General features: G+C 45.7%; 1 protein-coding gene across 4 annotated transcripts in view; it reads right to left on the bottom strand.

The window, feature by feature from the left end:
• zswim8 (zinc finger, SWIM-type containing 8) overlaps window positions 1-17,833 on the bottom strand; it is a 52,662-nt gene that overhangs the window by 6,959 nt on the left and 27,870 nt on the right. For 2 of the 4 annotated variants that reach the window (XM_088635927.1, XM_088635926.1), the window contains exons 5-22: window positions 17,240-17,347; window positions 16,712-16,793; window positions 16,146-16,266; window positions 15,385-15,586; window positions 14,826-15,001; window positions 13,032-14,253; window positions 11,918-12,049; window positions 10,733-10,912; window positions 9,408-9,591; window positions 8,983-9,081; window positions 7,335-7,459; window positions 6,826-7,120; window positions 6,480-6,632; window positions 5,688-5,910; window positions 2,871-3,160; window positions 2,258-2,481; window positions 1,430-1,930; window positions 1,025-1,081 (exon numbers count right to left, since the gene is read on the bottom strand). In XM_088635927.1, the coding sequence (XP_088492053.1) occupies window positions 1,025-1,081; window positions 1,430-1,930; window positions 2,258-2,481; window positions 2,871-3,160; window positions 5,688-5,910; window positions 6,480-6,632; window positions 6,826-7,120; window positions 7,335-7,459; window positions 8,983-9,081; window positions 9,408-9,591; window positions 10,733-10,912; window positions 11,918-12,049; window positions 13,032-14,253; window positions 14,826-15,001; window positions 15,385-15,586; window positions 16,146-16,266; window positions 16,712-16,793; window positions 17,240-17,347 (4,374 nt within the window). The remainder of the gene's footprint in view (window positions 1-1,024; window positions 1,082-1,429; window positions 1,931-2,257; window positions 2,482-2,870; window positions 3,161-5,687; window positions 5,911-6,479; window positions 6,633-6,825; window positions 7,121-7,334; window positions 7,460-8,982; window positions 9,082-9,407; window positions 9,592-10,732; window positions 10,913-11,917; window positions 12,050-13,031; window positions 14,254-14,825; window positions 15,002-15,384; window positions 15,587-16,145; window positions 16,267-16,711; window positions 16,794-17,239; window positions 17,348-17,833) is intronic. The other 2 variants (XM_088635929.1, XM_088635928.1) reach the window with 1 other exon arrangement.

Below are 17,833 nucleotides of genomic sequence, written 5' to 3'. Positions count from 1 at the left end.
AACTATTCTCTTTTCCTTGCCTGTGTGTTTGCAGGTCTAAAACAAACAAATCCCCTTGAATATGTGAATTCGTTGAAAGGGCTCTTTCCTGCCAGCTCCTAGCAGGGCTACGTAGGATAATCTTGCCTAGGAGAGCATTGATCCCTTCCCCAGGCCAGGGAAGAAAGGGTTTCTGCAGCACAGTCTGGGCTCTCTCAGGTTTCACTAGCTGCTAGTGAACTGCTAGATCACACACACAAGCCATGTACTAATTATTTCAAGCTTTCTGTCTGATTTTAAGAGAGCACAAAGTAGCAGAACTTAATTGAACTGAACAGATTTGGGTTTCTATTTTGCCGGCATAATTTCCTTAAGAACTTGTTTGACAGGGCTCAGCAAATCCAGACTGATGTAATGGTGGCAATTCATAACCATAAGGTGCTGTTACAAATGCCTTCTGGAGATTTTCTGATAAGATTCTGGGAACACTCTGTTCCGGAATGTTGCATTTTCATGTCCATTCTGGAAACTTTTCTGCTAAAGAAGAATTTTTCCTGGAACGCTGTGTTTACAAGTGTTTGAAACAGGTATTTCTTGCAGAAGCAGACTATGCATACAGGTAATGAAGTATTTTTTTAAAAGAGCTACTCTCCTGCAGCAATGACATCAGCAACCATCTTCATTAGAAAATACCACCTGTTGTGGAAGCTGAAAAATATGGCTGGAGTAAATTTGATTAAGCATGTCTGAGTAAAACAAGGAAACTAAATTTTCCTTGTACAATTACAGCAAAAAGCTACGTTCAGAACTAGCAAAGTATTTTCATACATTTGAAAAAAAGATTTTGAAAATGACCTAGAACATCATGTTCTTTTAATGGCTTCAACATATATTCTTAAGATGATCACAGCCTTTTTGTTTGTCAGATCTTATGTGGACAAAGCTCACATGCAAAATTACATACGTGCTTCTACAGAACAACAGAACTCTTCATAAAACACAAAAGGTCTTTATGTAAAAAAAAAATAAGACTAACAGTAGTCACCTGCACAAGTGGCGAGTCCAAAACAATCCATGTCATGTCAATCACAGCTGAGTGAAACTAAAAGGAATTACAGACTTATCCAAATGTACTGCTTTCTTGAATGCAGTCAATTCTAACATTTTCTTTAACAGCATCGTTCATCGTTTGTTACAAAACAAGCCAAAGATGCCCTCTCCTATTTTGTTTGAGCGTTCTGCTTTCCCTGTGGGGCAAGCAAAGTGGGGGGGGAAAAAGCTGTGAAAAAAGCTCACCCCAGGTTTGTGACATTTTGCTTTACTGCGGTTTTACACTTAACTAGACAATTATGGTTGCAGCAGTGTGCTTTACAAAGAACACAGTGAAGCCAGGAGCTTCCACCAGCTAAACATACCCAGTCCCCTCAGCCCTGAGTAGGGAGCTTCTTACCTGCGGGTACGCGGCCCCAGACACTGGGAAGACTGTGGGTCGGGGCACATGTTGCAGAGGGTGTCCCAGGTACTGAGGGGTGCAGACAGTGGGCAGATGGGCCTGGATGGTGGTGTAGGGGTGCAGGCCCTGCGTGTGAGGGTGCGCCATAGCCGAGCCAGGGATGGCGTGCGACTGGTAGATGGTGGAACCCACGGAGATGACGGGCACCACGGCAGCAGCGGTCACCGTGGCCGTCACTGCCACCCCTCCAGACTCCATGGCACCGCCGCTGTCCAGCACTCCCCGGCCCACCTCAGAAGGCCCTCTCCCTCCCGCCCCGCCGTTCGCCCCACACCCCCCGGCTGGCCCCTCACGCTGGGAACCGACGCCGCCCCCCACAGTCTGCTCATACAGCCAGTACCACTGGTGCGCCACCTCAAACAGCACCTCTGGGTACACCCCCCCGCCCTTGGCAGCCTCCTCCACCGCCATGCAAGCCTTCTCCAGCATCACGTTGTCCTGCAAAGAAGACGACAGGATGTTAAACTGGAAACGGTTCTGTCCACAAGCCACGAGAGTTTGCTAGATCTTCTGGACTTCTGTATCCTGATGGCAATAATCAACATCTACCCTGGTTAACTTTGCTTTTTGCATCAGTATGGTTCTGAAGCACATAGTCATGACTACGGGCATGGGCATTGTGGGGAAGAACTGGACAATATTTTGTGGATCCTCATTCTGATATACTGGGTGTCACAGATAGAGGTCATGACATCTGGTACTGACGTATTTAAACCAGGGGCTTATCTCCCCCTGAAGCACTGGTCTTCAGCTGAAAGGCCATACCTGCTCTTTGCACTGCACCAGGGCTCTCTGGATCTCGTTAGGGTTGAGTGCGTGGGCGTGAGGCAGGCAGCTGAGGGCGAGCTCGGCTGCCGCTCGGACCATGTTGGGATCGCGTGCCCGCGAGGCTCGGTCCGCCAGAGACGCAACCTCGGGTGGGGTCAGGTGTCCGTCCCAGCATTCCACTAAGATATTGAGGGCTGCACTGCCAATCTCCATGGCTTGGCCTGGAGGACAGGAGTGGGATACGATTACCCTATGAACTCCCACAAAGCCATATTAAAGAACAGTAAAGCTGGAGGTAAAATTTGACTTGTTCCGTTTTCTACCAGAACACTTGCCCTTGAGCTGGAGACATGAAGGAAAAGGGGAAAGACGGCATAAGAGAGAGAGAGACAGTCTTAGCTCTGGAACAGGAAGCCCAACCTAGGCACTTCCTGCAGAACTACAGACAGAAACAAATAAAAGGTATTACAGCTGGACCAGTGAGTCTTCCTACTGCAGCATTCCCAAGCAAAATCACTTTGCTCACATCAGGAGACAACGCAAAATACAAAAGCTCATATGTGTTAGCAAAATGGAACCAAGCACATTATGTAACAGCAGGCACACCCACCCGTGATCCAGGACACGTGAGAGGAATAGGTCCTGGAAAGCCAGTTGGGTGACACAAAGTTGTGCAGGCCCAGTGCGTACAGCCCAATCTCAAAGGCACAGAGGTGCAGGTTGCGGTGGGGCCCTTGGTGGCCGCCGCTGGTCGAGGGCTGGGTGAAGATGGAGGTGGAGCTGTTGCCCCCCGCCTTGATCAGCACGGTCTTGGCCAGCTCGAAATAGAAATGGGCCGCGGCCTCCGAGGGCTGGTTAGGAACGTGAGGGGCGTGGCATTCCGGGCGACGACCTTTGTACCTGCAGTAATCAAGAAAACGGAAGGAAAGCCAAAGTTCTGTCTTAGAGTAATTGTGTGAAATGGAAATTGCCTTCACTGGAGAAGACACACCCAAGCTTATTATAAGTGAGTAAAAGCACCCTACCTGTTTTTAAGAGATCTAAGTTTTAACTTAAGAGCATTAAGGCATCATTTTTGTAATGTGATGAAAAGCTTTTTGATAATATAAATATATCATGGTTGCATTCAATACTCCTGCCGTTTATTTAAAGAACCTTTTATAATCGATTCACTTTGGTGACACTTCTTATGGTTGAGTGTTACTTTAGTAATTTTTCAGTCAGGAGGTATTATTCCCATCCAGTGACTGCCAAAAGAGCTTTGTTAATGGTCTGTAAATAACATCTCTGTCCCTTAAGTACAATTAACAAAATACCATCAGTCCCCGGAGCATTGTCTTCTGCTTCTAGCAATTAACCTCTGTGCTAATTACTTTATCTCAGATTTTGCCTTTGTTTAGCAAAAGTGATGTTCCCCATTTCTACATTGATATTTTACTCAGGTGTTTAATACATCTACAGCATCTATCGAAACTATTCACCTTCACCCTTTTCACACTTTAATGTGCTACAAAATGGAATCAAGATATAGAATTGTGATTTTCACCATAGATCGGCACAACCCACTCTATAACGTCGAAGTGAAATCAAAATCCCACAGCTTGTCCTAAATTAATTGTAAATATAAAGCATGCATAAGCATTCATCCCTTTTGCAATGACATACCTATATAGACTTTGGTGCAACTAATTGTCTTTAGAAGTCACGTAACTAGTTGAGTGGAGTTCACCTGTTCCCCATTAAGGTGTTTCACAATAGTTGATGTTAAACAGACCTCTTTCAGGGAGGTTCCCAACAAATACTACATCATGAAGACAAAGAATCTGGGATAGGGTTATTGAAAAGCACCAGTCAGGGGAGCGCTATAAGAAAAATTCCAAGTCATTGAATATCCCACAAAACACAGTTAAGTCCATCATAAGGAAATGGAGAAAATATGACTGTGAATGTGTGCAGAATTGCATCCTGAAAAACTGAGTATCTGGACAAGACCATACACTAGTCAGGAAGGCCACCAAGAGGACAACTCTAAAAAAATAGTGTTGTGCATCCGAGATGGATAAAGCTGTGTAAGACGGCAATTGCAGAGGTGCTTCACAAACATGGACTTCATGAGAGAGTAGTGAAATGAAAGTCATTTAAAAAAAAAACTCAAATCAAATCTCAACTACAGCTCACCAGAAGGCATGTGAGAGACTCTGAGATCAAGTGGACAAAGGTTCTATAGTCTGATGAAACCACAATTTACCTTTTTGGCCTCAACACTAAGCGCTGTTTGGCACAAGCATAACAACCATGTATCATCCCGAGAACTCCATCCCTATCATGACAGGTGACAGAATCATGCGATGGAGATAACTAATCCTTCGGGGCCAGGACAACTTATAAAGATAGAAGGCAAAATGGATGCAGCAAAGTACAGAGAACCTGCTGCAGTCTGTGAAAGACCTGGAACTGGGGAGGAGATCCATCTTCCAGCAGATTAATCACGGAAAACATACAGCCTAATCCACAATAGAGAGGCTTAAAAACAAAACAGTCAATATCCTTGAGTGGCCCAGTCAAAGCCCAGACCTCAGTCCAATCGTGAATCTGTAGGGCAAGTTGAAAATTGCTGTTCATGCTCCTCATTTAGGTTTAGAGAGCAAGAGTAATTTTGCCAAGAATTGCAACACCTAAATGACTAATTTCTGCCAGACAAACTTCCACCAAATACTAACTGAAGGGGGTGAATACCTATATAATCAGGTATTTTCTGTTTCATATATTATGAAGATCTGTAGTATAGTTTTTCAGTTTAACACTATGGAGTGTTTTATGTCGATCAATAGCAAAACAAATCTGAATTTAAATACATTATGATTACATACTGTAATGATAAAAAGTTTAAAAAATGTCCAAGGAGGGTGAATACTTATCAAAATACTTAACCTCTGTATTTCCCTTTCAAGTTTCCACACAATTATCTCTGAGACTCAATCTTTAGCATTGCAATAGCAAAAGAACAATACTTCAATCAATACCTTAACTAGATTCAGTTTTTTAATAAGTTTATAAAGTGCTCTCTTTCTTCATGTATTCGGCATATATATGTTTTTGGCTTACTAACTTTTGATTGGTTTACTCTTAGGATAAATATGTTCTGTGCTTCCGAATGTGTTCTGAATAGCTTTGAACTGTTATCACTTATCTTCTCGTGATGTCTTATCTATAATATCCCCTGCTATTTCAACTCTTTTTAAGAAGATTAATATTGCACTCGGAGATTGTACAAGATTTTAAACCACGATAACTGATGGTGCATGCTACCTATTGTTTTTCAACTGACTGAGCAGACCACAAAAAGCAGCTCTTAGACAGAACTGTTTCGATAATGATCACACCACAGTAAAGGAGACCCCTTGCAAATCAAACCCTGCCCACCTACCTGCTGGTGTCTGCACTCTTGGCCCTGGCTCCACCCCCTGCTCTGCGTGAGCCACTCGAGGATGATGAGCCCAGCGAATCAGATGATGAACTGCTGATGCTGTCACTGTCTTGGCCCCGGCCCCAGGAGGCTGCTGCCCAACCACCTCGCAGGGGGCGTCGGCTAAGCGTAGGGGAGCTATCAGAAGTGGTCTCAGGGGCACTGCTGTCAATACTCGCCATGCCTGATGCAGAGAAAGCCACCGAGACACATCTTATACACAAAGCCACAGTGTTAACAAAACGCTTTTACACAAACATTTTCTTAACATTTCTTACTTTCCAGGTTATTTTCTTAGAAAATTCTACTCTACCAGCTAACTAAAAGTTGTTCAGAGAGCAGGTTGAGCAGACTGTGACTGGAATTCCCAAAGTGTAAGGTGCATAACTTGCAGAATGTCATCAGGCCAGAGTATCAGGTACCTCCCAATTTACAGTGGCATCAGTGAGAGATCTGCCATTCCCCAATCAACACTAACACTGCTTCATGATACCACGGAGCGCAGCATGTCAGAAGATGGTTGGCTCTGTCAGGTGAGAATTTCAGAGGACCAGGTCTGGAGGTCCTCCTTCTCCTCCAATAATACAGAAATCCAAACTATAAAGCAATCTTCAACATTCTGCAATTCAAAAGTGGCTGGATATATATTTTACATAGATGGGCCAATTCCCAATTTACAAATAAAAAAAAAAAGATGAAAACAAAATCAGATGGCCGTAGTCAAAAAGGGCAGCCAACTTCGGACATGATTACCTGTATGTTTCTTCTTCTGTCGAACTGGGGACCCCCAGCAGCGGCCACTGTACGCCCCCCGTCCCCCCAAAGCCAGGCGGCTGGGCACTGTGCCCTCAGGTTTAAAGGGAGCTGCCTCACCCTGCTGATCACATGTGGAGGACTGAGCTCCGTCTGCAAGGCAAAGCACTGACCATCAATGAAGGGAGCAGCCAGCTAAAAACTGGGTAAATGCAGAAAAATGCACATCCATAATTTTCTGTTCTACGGCAGCCTTTGCAACAGTTGGCCACAGAGCATGAAGCTCATCTCTTCCTTCCATAACCATCAGTCTTTTTAGAGTTAGACATGCGATCCTCCTCCCTACCTTGCTCTCTGGTGTCATTATAATTGTCCCCCGTTGTGCTCTGGACAGCAGCGGGCAGTGCTGCCTGCTGGACGGCCCCCGCTCCGCTGGCCACGCCCTGTGCGGCTGCAGACCCTCCCCCCGCAGCAGGGCCAGTGTGCTTCGACACGCCGCCCGCAGCCCCGCTGGCCCCGCTGTGGGCGGCATGTTTGGAGGGGCTCTTCTGGCTGCTGGCTACAGGCTTACTGGAATAGAAGGAGCTGAGAGTCTGGGGCTTGTGGGTTTGGCTTTCACGGTCCAGCAGCTTATCCAAGATCTGCAAAAAAAAAAACAATGCAGCCATGACCAACAGACACCTGCACACAACCACGACATAAAGAGAAGTTTGAAGAATAAACCAAGTACAAAACAGATCAGTATGTTAAAATCTGGCCTTGTGTAAGGCCTAATGCAGCAGGGCTCCTGTTTTTGGAAAAGGCTTGGAGAATTTGACAGGACATACGAATGCAGCCGTTTGGCACAGTCCAGACCTTTTTGAGCTTGCTCTGGTCATCCTTGTAGGTAATCATGAGTGCCAAAGCCAGGTCTCCCTTCTCCCGTCGCGTTCCCTCACAAAGCAAAGGGTGCTCAGCCTCGCTCACTGTGGTCTTCATCCCTGAGAGGGAGGACATCGTCAGACACCTCACACACAAAGGTACATGAGCACTATGACAGGAATGCAGAACTCAATTTATGAATCCCAAACATATGACCATGCTGTTGAACAGAATGGATACCCTCAGTATCTCTGTAACCATAAAATGAGGGCAGTAACAGTGTGTGATGTTGATGTGTTGTGCGATGTTCATATTCACATACTGTAGCCTCTTTTCCGTTTGTGCATGTAAGGGTATATATGGTTTGTGTCTGGGTTAAATGACGTGACAAAATCAAATTGTATATGTAAAAGAAATGGCAATGAAGCCAACGAAGGCCTCACCTAGTTTGTAGCCTAACGGCCCACCCAGCCCATCTGGTAGTTAGTTGCTAACAGCTCTGATGATCACATTCTGCGGTTTCTTGAAACAAGTCAGGGTTTTGGCTTCAACAAAACGGCTTGTTTCATACCCTCACAACCCTTTGTGTAAAGAAGTCCCTCTGTCCCCTTTTGTCAGATTTAAATTCACTTCCATGTAGCTTCCGCTTGTAAGCTCTGGTTCAGGTTTTACAGTTTACACTAAAAAAAGATTGCTTGGTTGACTGTCAGTGTCTTGGACGATTGAGTTATTTCACAATTTTAATCAGGGAAATTACATTTATAACAAGCAAGGAGATGACTCCAGAACTTAGAAGAACAGTTATAAACAAATCACACGGAACACTCAAAACAGTTAAGATATACACATTTACAATGCACTGGTAGGAGGAAAATGGGATGTCCTTTATGTCTGGTTTATCCAAACGTTACAATCATGGTAACAGGGTTACTGTACTAAAAAACCAAGATAAGAAACTTTAAGCTGGTTAAAAGCGTCAGACAAATGAATAAAGAATACAAGGTTTGAAACTGGAAGTGGTTACTCATCACATTGCTTCCTATATTTCTCTCAAGGATGCTTTTTACAAAACACGTCATTTAAAACATTTGATGCCAACAAATATTGAACAAAACACAAAGCCAGTAAAATTACTGTAATTGCCAGATGAGATTTAAAGCCTTTTCAACACAAAATCTTAATTTCTTCACATCTTTGCCCATTTTACCATTTTGTCTGTGCACATGTGCAAAATTTCACACAATAATTAAAGAAGTCTAAATATACAGCATGAAAGGGCTATTTTACACCTCTACAGGAATAATTGTTTTATGCCAATAATCCCATATTGAGTCCAATAAATGATCAATTATCTCAAGTAACACATTCTGCATATTTAATGTAAAATAAACATTTTCTATGTTAAACGTTAATGTAATCGAATAAAAGTAGAGCAGGCATTTCTACACAATAAAATGGGTTTGTTCCCTTTTGAATTCGAATTTGTGTACTAGCTGATATTTGGGAATTCTAGCCCTGCTGTTTAATGCCATCAACGGTATTTGCTTTAGATCTGTAGTGCTGTGATATTGGCAGGCATGCGTCTCCAGTGACCTGCTGCGGTCAGCAGCTAAGCGACACGGCCCAGGCCGTGGCAACTTACCCAGCGCAGCCACTGCAGCCTCAAAGCCCAGCTCCTCGTCGCCTGGCATCTCGTTATTACGATTCCGGCTCGGGGGGCGGGAGCCCGTGGGGGAAACCACTGGACAAATAGGACAGGGGGGAAAACAAAAATCAGGGAAAAAAAGCCTCCCCAAAATCACATTGCACACACAGTCTTACCAATGTAAAAATAAAGAACGCAGCTCCAAACTATAAAAATAGATGCTATACATCCACGAGCATGAATTTCTTGGCCCTGATGACCAGTGGCAGAACGAGTACTGACTTTCACAAGTAAATCACCAGTGATCTGAGTCGATAATGACTTAACTGTACAATTAAACATCACTTGTCCGGTTTCTGTGATACTTGAGCACCTTCAAACATGAAACTGTTTACTGTAACTGCAGTGTTGGTGCCACTAACCGGGAGTGCAGAGCACATCAAATATGAAGCTGGCCAGCATGAGGGGCAGCACAGGCCTGTAATCACAGAAGTTCCCATCTCGAAGCTGCTCTGCCCGGTCCCTAATGGCACTCATCTCCACCAGGCCCAGAGGGATCTTCTTCAGCAAGGCCACAATCTCCGACTCCTGGTAAGCCAGCTTCACCTGCAGGCACAGGGGACAGTGTCCACTCTCAAGCTGGAGCCACTACAAGGCGGCTGTGAGAGACAGCTGTAGTTTTGTCTGAAGTCACCAGAGGGCCTCAAAGCCCCATCGAAACCTAAACAAGAAAACTTGTGCTTCAAGAATCCACACGTGAGGAATTGGCAAAAAGAGCGGACTTGCATGAGAATTTTAATAAAACTCACGTGTCCTGGATGAAGCAAAGAAGTTTAGTTATCAGGAAGAAGAGGAGACGAATGAGTAGACTGGGGGATACAATACTATTGTAAGCCACTGTTATTCAATAGTACAAAACAGCACCCAGAAAAATCTTTTTCAACACTAATTCTAACAAAGTCTTGAAGGGGCCACACAGTGAAGAATTAAAATGTCCTTATTTCTCTCTTAAGAGAAATGACATGAATCAAACATCCGACGCGGTTCGAAGGCAGACTGGCCTCATGGCCTGAGAGAGAGCTGACCTTGCCGCTGCCCTCATGAAAGACGTCTGACCTCCAAGCCACAAATAGAGCAAACGTGTCAGAAGTGGAAGAGTTGCATAATACATAGCAGCAAAAGATGAAAAGGTGACCCCGCAGTCTACATGGCTACAATGTCAACAATTCCAAGCGATTAGGTTTAAAATAGCTGCTACGTGTTCTTAATATCTCAGAATTGTGCCAAGGGGCCTCCCCAGTTTGAACCTCACAGGTTCAAGCCCGACCGAGACTGGGATTCTCCAGTGTTGGCTCACAATTGGCTAAGTGCTGCCGCAAGCATTGGAACACTGACCCCTGTGGCCTCCTGGGAGCTTATGTAGTGAGGGTACGTGCCTCTCCTCTAAGCAGCACCACAGTGCCTGTGATGTGTTAAAAGACAAACGGCACAAAAGTTCAGTTAAGTTTATTTGTCATACACACAAGTGCAATGAAATGCTTATTTGCATGTGTGCTCCTATACAAAGGAGTCACCAAAACACAGAACAGCAGCAGCAACATCAACAAGTTAAATAACATCTAACTTAAAAAAGTAATTAAAACCATAAAAAGCCAGGTTAATTTTTTTGGCCTTTAGCACACTCGTCATGAGAGCGAATCATGCGCCAGGAAGAAAAGAAAGAAAGGTCCGGAAACAGCCCCATTACCTCCAGGGCCTTGGTGGAGGCAGGGGGCCGCTGCAGCTCCAGGGTGAACATGCCGGTGCTGAAGGCCAGGTTGTGGTACTCGGGTCTCTCGCTCAGCACCGTCAGCAGAAAGGCCGCCTTGGAAAGGGTGTTGGTGGCCACCTGGGTCTGCCGGGTGGTTGACACCTTGCTTTTCTTGCCCTGTTGCGACACACAGAGCAACACAAACACATGCAGCACACAGATCAGCTTTAGGTAACAATGCTGGCATGTCTTTTGTTCAGTTACATGCATTTCTATTTTCACTGACTTGAAAACAAAATCACAAAGTAATATAACTAAAACATCTGGGTAGACAACTAGAAGGTAGTGAAATATATTGGAACGCAAAGGTTCCTGAAAATAGTTTTGTTAACTCCTGGAGATTAAAAGCATGACAATAAAAATGTCCACAATTAATTATTCTGCTAGGTTTGACTAGGTAGGACACCCCCACCAGCTTTGTCATGAGCCTAGGACAAATGATACCCGACTGCGGGAATGCCAGCTTTAAGATCAGTTTAAAGGTATTTCACATAAATGTCGTCAAACACTAAATCCACACTGTACCAATTGAAGAAGGTCATTAGTCAAAAACAGCCCCTGGTGCTGCATTGGGCATCATTGTGCTATGCAGTAATGCCTAAACAGGTCTGCAGGAAACTGATGTGTACCATGCCACAATTTCCTACAATAAATGGCAGTCTATTTACACACTCACTGTACAAGACATCGCCTGCAGATTTCACCTCATTTTATGAGGCTCCTGCCAATTGCACCCCTACATTTGTCCCTCGTTCAAAGTAATTGAGATCTTCTCTTGGCCTCTGTACATGACCTGAAGCATGCTGGGGTGTTATGTGCTTAATTAATGGAGTGAGCCACACCTGTGTGGAAGACCTTCAAATGGTGGTGCACCTCATTTGACCAAGTATTTCCATATTTTTGTCCAATACCTTTATAGATCAATATAAACAAGGTTTTCATCCAGCTAATGTGTAAATGGAGTAATTAAACAACTCAGATATCAGATCTCAGGCGGAGCCAACAGTCTCTGTAGCTTCATAGGTTGGAGATGGCCACCCCTGTTCTGGACATTTTGGGCGCCTAGCTCGTCTTTCTGCCCCAGCGCTGTGTGTGCCAGCAGCAAGGTGACGGAACAAGCACCTTGGTCTGAGGCTGCTCCACTTTCAGGTCAGGAGGGTTGGCCAGCAGATCTCCAGCCAGCTCCACAGCCAGCCGGCAAGCCTCGTTACTGTAGCCATGGGCGTGGAGAGCCTCCGCACAGGCAAACAATACCTGGAACAAGGAGACACTCCAATGTCACTACTCTTACATAGCTTAAAACAACAAAAACATGTCAACATCGGAAAAAAAAACTTTCACACTGCTGTAATCACGCCTTGGGAAATAAAAGCAAGTAACTCACATTGGTTGATGACAATTCTAAGCCCTTTTAGACATGTTGTATGTAAAACGGCTTCAGGAAGTCCTACTAAACCTTGCACAATGGCACAGAATCATACCAAGCATTCTAAATGTGACTACATCACCCAAACTGCAGAACAGGTGGATTGACCAGCCCAGAGGAATCAGAAGAGAAATACACTTTCCTTGAGCTGAAAACAACAGTGATCTAGTACCTCTGGAAAATATAAACTACGGGCACCTGCAATAGAGGTGTCTACCTGCACTATGCCACCAATATATATGCCACCAATTCCAGTGGTAACCTTAACATCTAACTGGTAGATACTGTATAAACGATTTTCAGGATATTAACAATCTTGAGATGGCTTTGAAAAGTTTTTTTGGACAGCGTACAAAATTAGAAAACTTTTTTTTGTTTTAGTTAAAGGAAAAAAAAACAAAATTACATGCCCCATATATTACTGTTATCTTAAGACCACTTGAACATTGTGGTCAAAAACTAGTGGAAAGATCTTATTTATCCTGTTTTCAAAACATCTCACATGAATGGCTAATGCTTCCTCAGAGGTAACTGCTGCAGAATCACACCTTACTACAGACAGACCTGACGTATTTAAAGGAACATGTCCAAAACGGGGGCATTCTCCAGCATCTCACATTTTCATACCTCCTTACACGAGCATCTGTTCTAGGCCAAGACTAGGCCTAGGCCAAACCCCCCAGATGCTCCTGCTTGAGTCTACTCTCTATTGTCTTATGTTCTATTGCTCACAATCCCTCTGTAAAGGGATTCCTTTTGCTTGGGTTTAAACGGAAGGACTCCGTAAAGGCAATGCCTCCTTTGCCTTACCTCCATGCGCCCCTCCTGCTCCAGCGGTTTGATCCCTGCAAAGATGTCCGGCTCCTCTTCAGGATTGCCGTCAGGGGCTCCTCGCTCACCCCCCTCCTCCGAGGCCGCGCTGATGTAGTACGCCTGGTAATCATCCTCCCCTCCTGCAGCAGCCTCCAAGGCAGGGGCCCCCTTCGCTCGGTCTGCTTCCTCCTCCTGGCGACTTCTGGGTGGCTTGGCAGAGGCGGCGGCGGCGTGTTGGCCGTCCTCGATGGGGTCCTCGCTCCCGTCCTCTTCCATCTCCACCTCGACCTCCTTCTCCAGAGCCACCTCCAGCTCGGCCTCCTTCTGCAGAGCCACAGCCGCGCCCTCTTGAGAGCAGCAGGCTAAGGCCTCTGCAGCCGGGGTAGCGTGGGGCACCCTCGATGCCTCAAAAGGGGGCTCCTTGGGGCTGTTGCAACTGCTGTACTTTCGGGGCTCTCTCAGCAAGGGGCTCGGGGCAGGCAGCATTTCAGGTGGGGGAGGAAGGAAGTCAAAGGTGTTGCTGGCTTCCGCGCCCAGTGCCAGGCTGGACCCGTCATCCATGCTGAGCTCGGCCAGGTCTGGCTCCAGGGAACTGTCTTCACTGCTGGTCCGGCGCTTGCTGCTCCCATGTTTGCTGCCAGCGCTCATGGTGCCACCGCATGTTTTGCCTCCTTGGGTGAGCTTGGCTTTGCCACCAATGGAGGCAGATCCGCCGCCGCTCGACTTGTACATACCTTTGCTGTCATCCAAAGACAAGGATACCGCCCCCCCCAGTCTAGTTCCCAGCACCAGTACCCCACTGCCGCCCCCTGAGGGCAGTCCTTTCCTTTTGCCGACGATGTTCTCTTTGGGCCTGACGGCCACTTCCTGTTGAGGGGGATGAGTGATGCGGGTCTTGTACTCGGAGCTGGCCCCGCCCTCCGCCACGACCACTCGGCCGGTCCCCCCACCCGGCTCTTGGGGATCCCCCAGCCCGGCCCGCCCTCCCCGCTGCTGCTGCACTGCCCTGGCCCAGCAGAAGGAGGCACTTTTTTTGTCAGAACTACAGTAGGTAATGCCGGCCAAGGGATAGGCCACCTCCCAGCTGAAGTAACAGGACTCCACGGCTGGTTTGAAACCCTGGAACAGCTTGTCCAGAGACTTGCGGTGCTGCCCACGCTTGACAATCTCTATCACCTTCAGGTGCCATTGCTTTAGCTGGGCACACAGCTCCCAGCGTCTAGAGACAGAGAGAGACCAAAAGATCAGCAGGTGACCATACCCATCCCTTCTGTCTAATGACTGTACACTTGGCAACCATTGCTGGACAAATGCAAGCAGGCAAAGTAACTGATGCGACAAGATAAGCAAGACCGTTCGTGATATCTGGCAGAGAGAGTTAGCAAGGCTATGGGTAATAAGGTACACATCACAACAATCAACCCAGAATTACTAATGGGCAAAAAATAAAGTTGCTTTCTAATACGTCTTGCCATGAAATATTAAGTAATATTGCCAATGGCAGAAACTCTACAAATGTCACGATGCAACATTTTTCACTAAAACGTATGTCAGCTATCCAAAATTAAAGCCAGATTTGTCTGACCAGCTAAGTAAGGCAAAACCATTTTGATGAGATGCATTTAAGGAACATTAGATGGCTGCAGAAAGCACTACAAGTGGATCTCAAGTTACTTCCGGGAGGCAAGTCTAGGGCCGGTAGTGATAACGCACCCTAGACTGCTGTCTCAATATCCCTGCTGTCAAAGCTAGCGGCGCTGTGAAAGCCTCTTCCTGAGTGTGTGCACGTACCTCTGAGGGTTCATGGTGGGATCGAGCACAGCCAGCCGCCAAAGCACCACCATCTCGTCGCACATGCTGGCACAGGCATGGGCTGCCACCTCCGACTGCCCGTTGCTCCGGCCCGTGTGCCCGCTGGCGCTGCTGTGAGAGGCGGACGTGCGAACGCTGTACCACCAACCGATAATCTGGGGGGTGGGGAGTATCCGGTCAAACACACAGCTCCAAGGTAGAGCATCGGTCGGTACGTCCCAAAGGACACTCAAGAGACACCAAAAGAAATGTGCACATTTTGTAGGCTGTAACATGCTCTTACCTTAATTCTTACCTTTAATTATTCTATTAATGCAACAATACCTCACCACATTCAAGTATCTGTATCACTGAACAACTTACATAAAAAATATCACATTAAGATTGCCCGTACGAGTTCACTGATGACAGACTATTTTAACACTGTGGCAAACTGTGTCTGTGCTTGGTGTGGGAGTAGGATGGTGTCACTACAGTAGATGCCTTCATTTCAGCATGTCTACATGCATGCCCAGGTATGGATCTGTGCGTGCTGCACCTGCTCGTAAGTGAGGCACTGCTCAGTCAGGATCTCCAGCAGCGGCGCAGCGTTGCTGTCTCTTCTCTTGAACATCTCTCGGACGATGGACAGCAGGTTCCAGATTCCCTCCGGCTCTCGGCCTCTTAGAGGTCTCAGCAGGCAGGCCCACTCTGCAGCGGCTGGGGGCTCGGTGGAGGACAAATACATGGAGTTCACGTCACTGTGGAGAGATACCAGGTCACATACAAGGAGGTGCGCCTCATCTGACAACGGCTACCCTATCTGCGCTCCCCTAACGCTCCTGAAGTTCACGCTTCACACATGTTCTGCTTGGAATCTGCAGCTAAGCTTTACTGTCCAAAAAGCAAAACTCATTTGAGTCTGCTGCTCTGTTTCTCATCCAGCCCCTGGGAGAGGCAGGAGCCATTCAGGCATTAGAGGTTTCTGCACAAGAGCAGGAATCCGCAGACTCCAGTGCGCCTTGTAAAAGTCTCCGCGGGAGCCTAGCTGTGCTTTTAAACTACACAGAGATCAGACCTTACCAGCCAGTGCCAGTGGCAATCAATACACTTTCAGCCAGAGAAGGCAGGAACCTTCACTGTATGTGATGAACAATCATGTAGTGGCACCTACAGCGCAGGCAACTCAATTACATAAAATCTTTTCAGCAAACAGAACCAAATAATGTTTCCGTTGAGTGTTTTCAAGTCCTGAACTGACAAGTGATTTTCTTTTCCGTGAGACTTCAGTCTGGTTCACTGTTCCGGCACACATCTCACCTGAAGACCACAGGCGAAGGCCCGCAGAACTTGTGCAACGTCTTCTTGATGTTATCGCTGAGTGTCGATTCGTCCAAATACCAGGTGCTCTGGTCAGAAGCGGACGGGCCCGCGGTAGGATCTGGACAGATACACAATTACATTTCACTCAGTGAGTTAACTGCCATTTCAGTCTAAAATTACAGAAAGATCTTCTGTAAATCTCATGGCGGCTAAAACCAGAATGTCCGTTATGAGGTTGCAAATCAAGTTAAAACACTGATGTGGTGCACACATGAACTAATGTCACTGAAATGATTATAGTAAAATACCTTTCTGCCTTGACACTGAAATAAAACAGCAGTAATAAAATCCAAAACCCAAAAAGGAGCACAAGCTATAACTGAAAGCACTATGCTTGAACTAATACAACTGGCAATGTGATTTCAAGGATTCTCGTTTTAATATAGCAAAACTCTGTAGAAGCCTGCAAAAAAAGGCTCACAAATTTGTTGAAGTATTAGTTTTTAAACACTAGGTGCTCATCTTATCAGAGAGGAGTGTGAGGATGTGAGTGAAGGCTGTACCTGGGGCTCCACAGACAGTGTTAATGGCTGTGGACTGAGATGACAGCAGCTCATCCAACAGACGTTGGGCTGTGGGCAGGATCTGGAAGACATAACAGGACAGCCTGCTCACAGACACAGGCTTCTGATTTTAGCTCCACTCAATCTCTTAATTATTGAGGCCAATCATACCCTTTAACTCCAGTTTGCTTAATCTCTCATTTAAATGCTTGAAAATACTATTTTATTCTGAAATTAGGATTAACACTGTACCAGCCACCTTTAAAAACAATTAATGTAAAGAGCAGGAGCTTGTATCTTCTTGAACCCATACAGAATGTGGGTATATTAATGAAGTTTAAGCTATACTGATGCATCCTTAAATTGTACCTTGAGAAGAGTAGTGAAAAACAGTTTGAAAAAAGGGACATACTAAAGAAAATAATTTGATGAAGGGTTCTCAATGAGCCTGAGTAAGAGCTCAGCTGGAATGAAAACCAGACTAGGTACTGGTTGATCTGTCGGAAGGGGAGAGCTGTCCAGTCTTACCTGCTGGGGCAGTTCACTGATGAGGTACTGGGCGAACTTCTGCAGCTGGTCCCTCTGCAACCTGGACAGCGATTCGGACACTGGGGCTCGCAGACACACCGCCGACGCCTGAGGGCCAGGAGGAAAGCATCAGTACTGCCTGTCAGTCACACCTTCCTCTTCAAATGGAGAAGAACAGTGTGCAGTTTGTTCAAGTGATATCTAATGAGCAAACAAGGCCCTTACAAAACTAGGTCTCACTGAATATTGCAACCTGCATATAATCTAAATAATCAGATATTTCACTGTTCCGCCACCAATCAGAAAGACGATCAGTATGTTTGAGCAAATTGAGATTTATTAAACAGTGCAAATTTGCAAAATTGAAATATCGGTAATTGGGGGGGAAAAAGTTAAAAAAGGAAACTCCTTCAAATATTTCTTTCGCAGAAGAAATGTTTCATCATGCACTATCAAAGCAAGGAAGCATTTTAAGATCTACATATGCAAAAATATATGGTAATAATTATAACATCTGGCTACAGTAGAATCTAAATATACATGTAGGATTAAAGACTGATTTGATTTTTGCAGTTTCCTTATTACATGAACTTT

The sequence above is a fragment of the Lepisosteus platostomus genome, chromosome 6, assembly GCF_059453375.1.
Source record: "Lepisosteus platostomus isolate fLepPlt1 chromosome 6, fLepPlt1.hap1, whole genome shotgun sequence".
In the NCBI taxonomy this organism is placed as follows: domain Eukaryota; kingdom Metazoa; phylum Chordata; class Actinopteri; order Semionotiformes; family Lepisosteidae; genus Lepisosteus; species Lepisosteus platostomus.
This window is presented reverse-complemented; position numbering and strand designations above follow the sequence as displayed.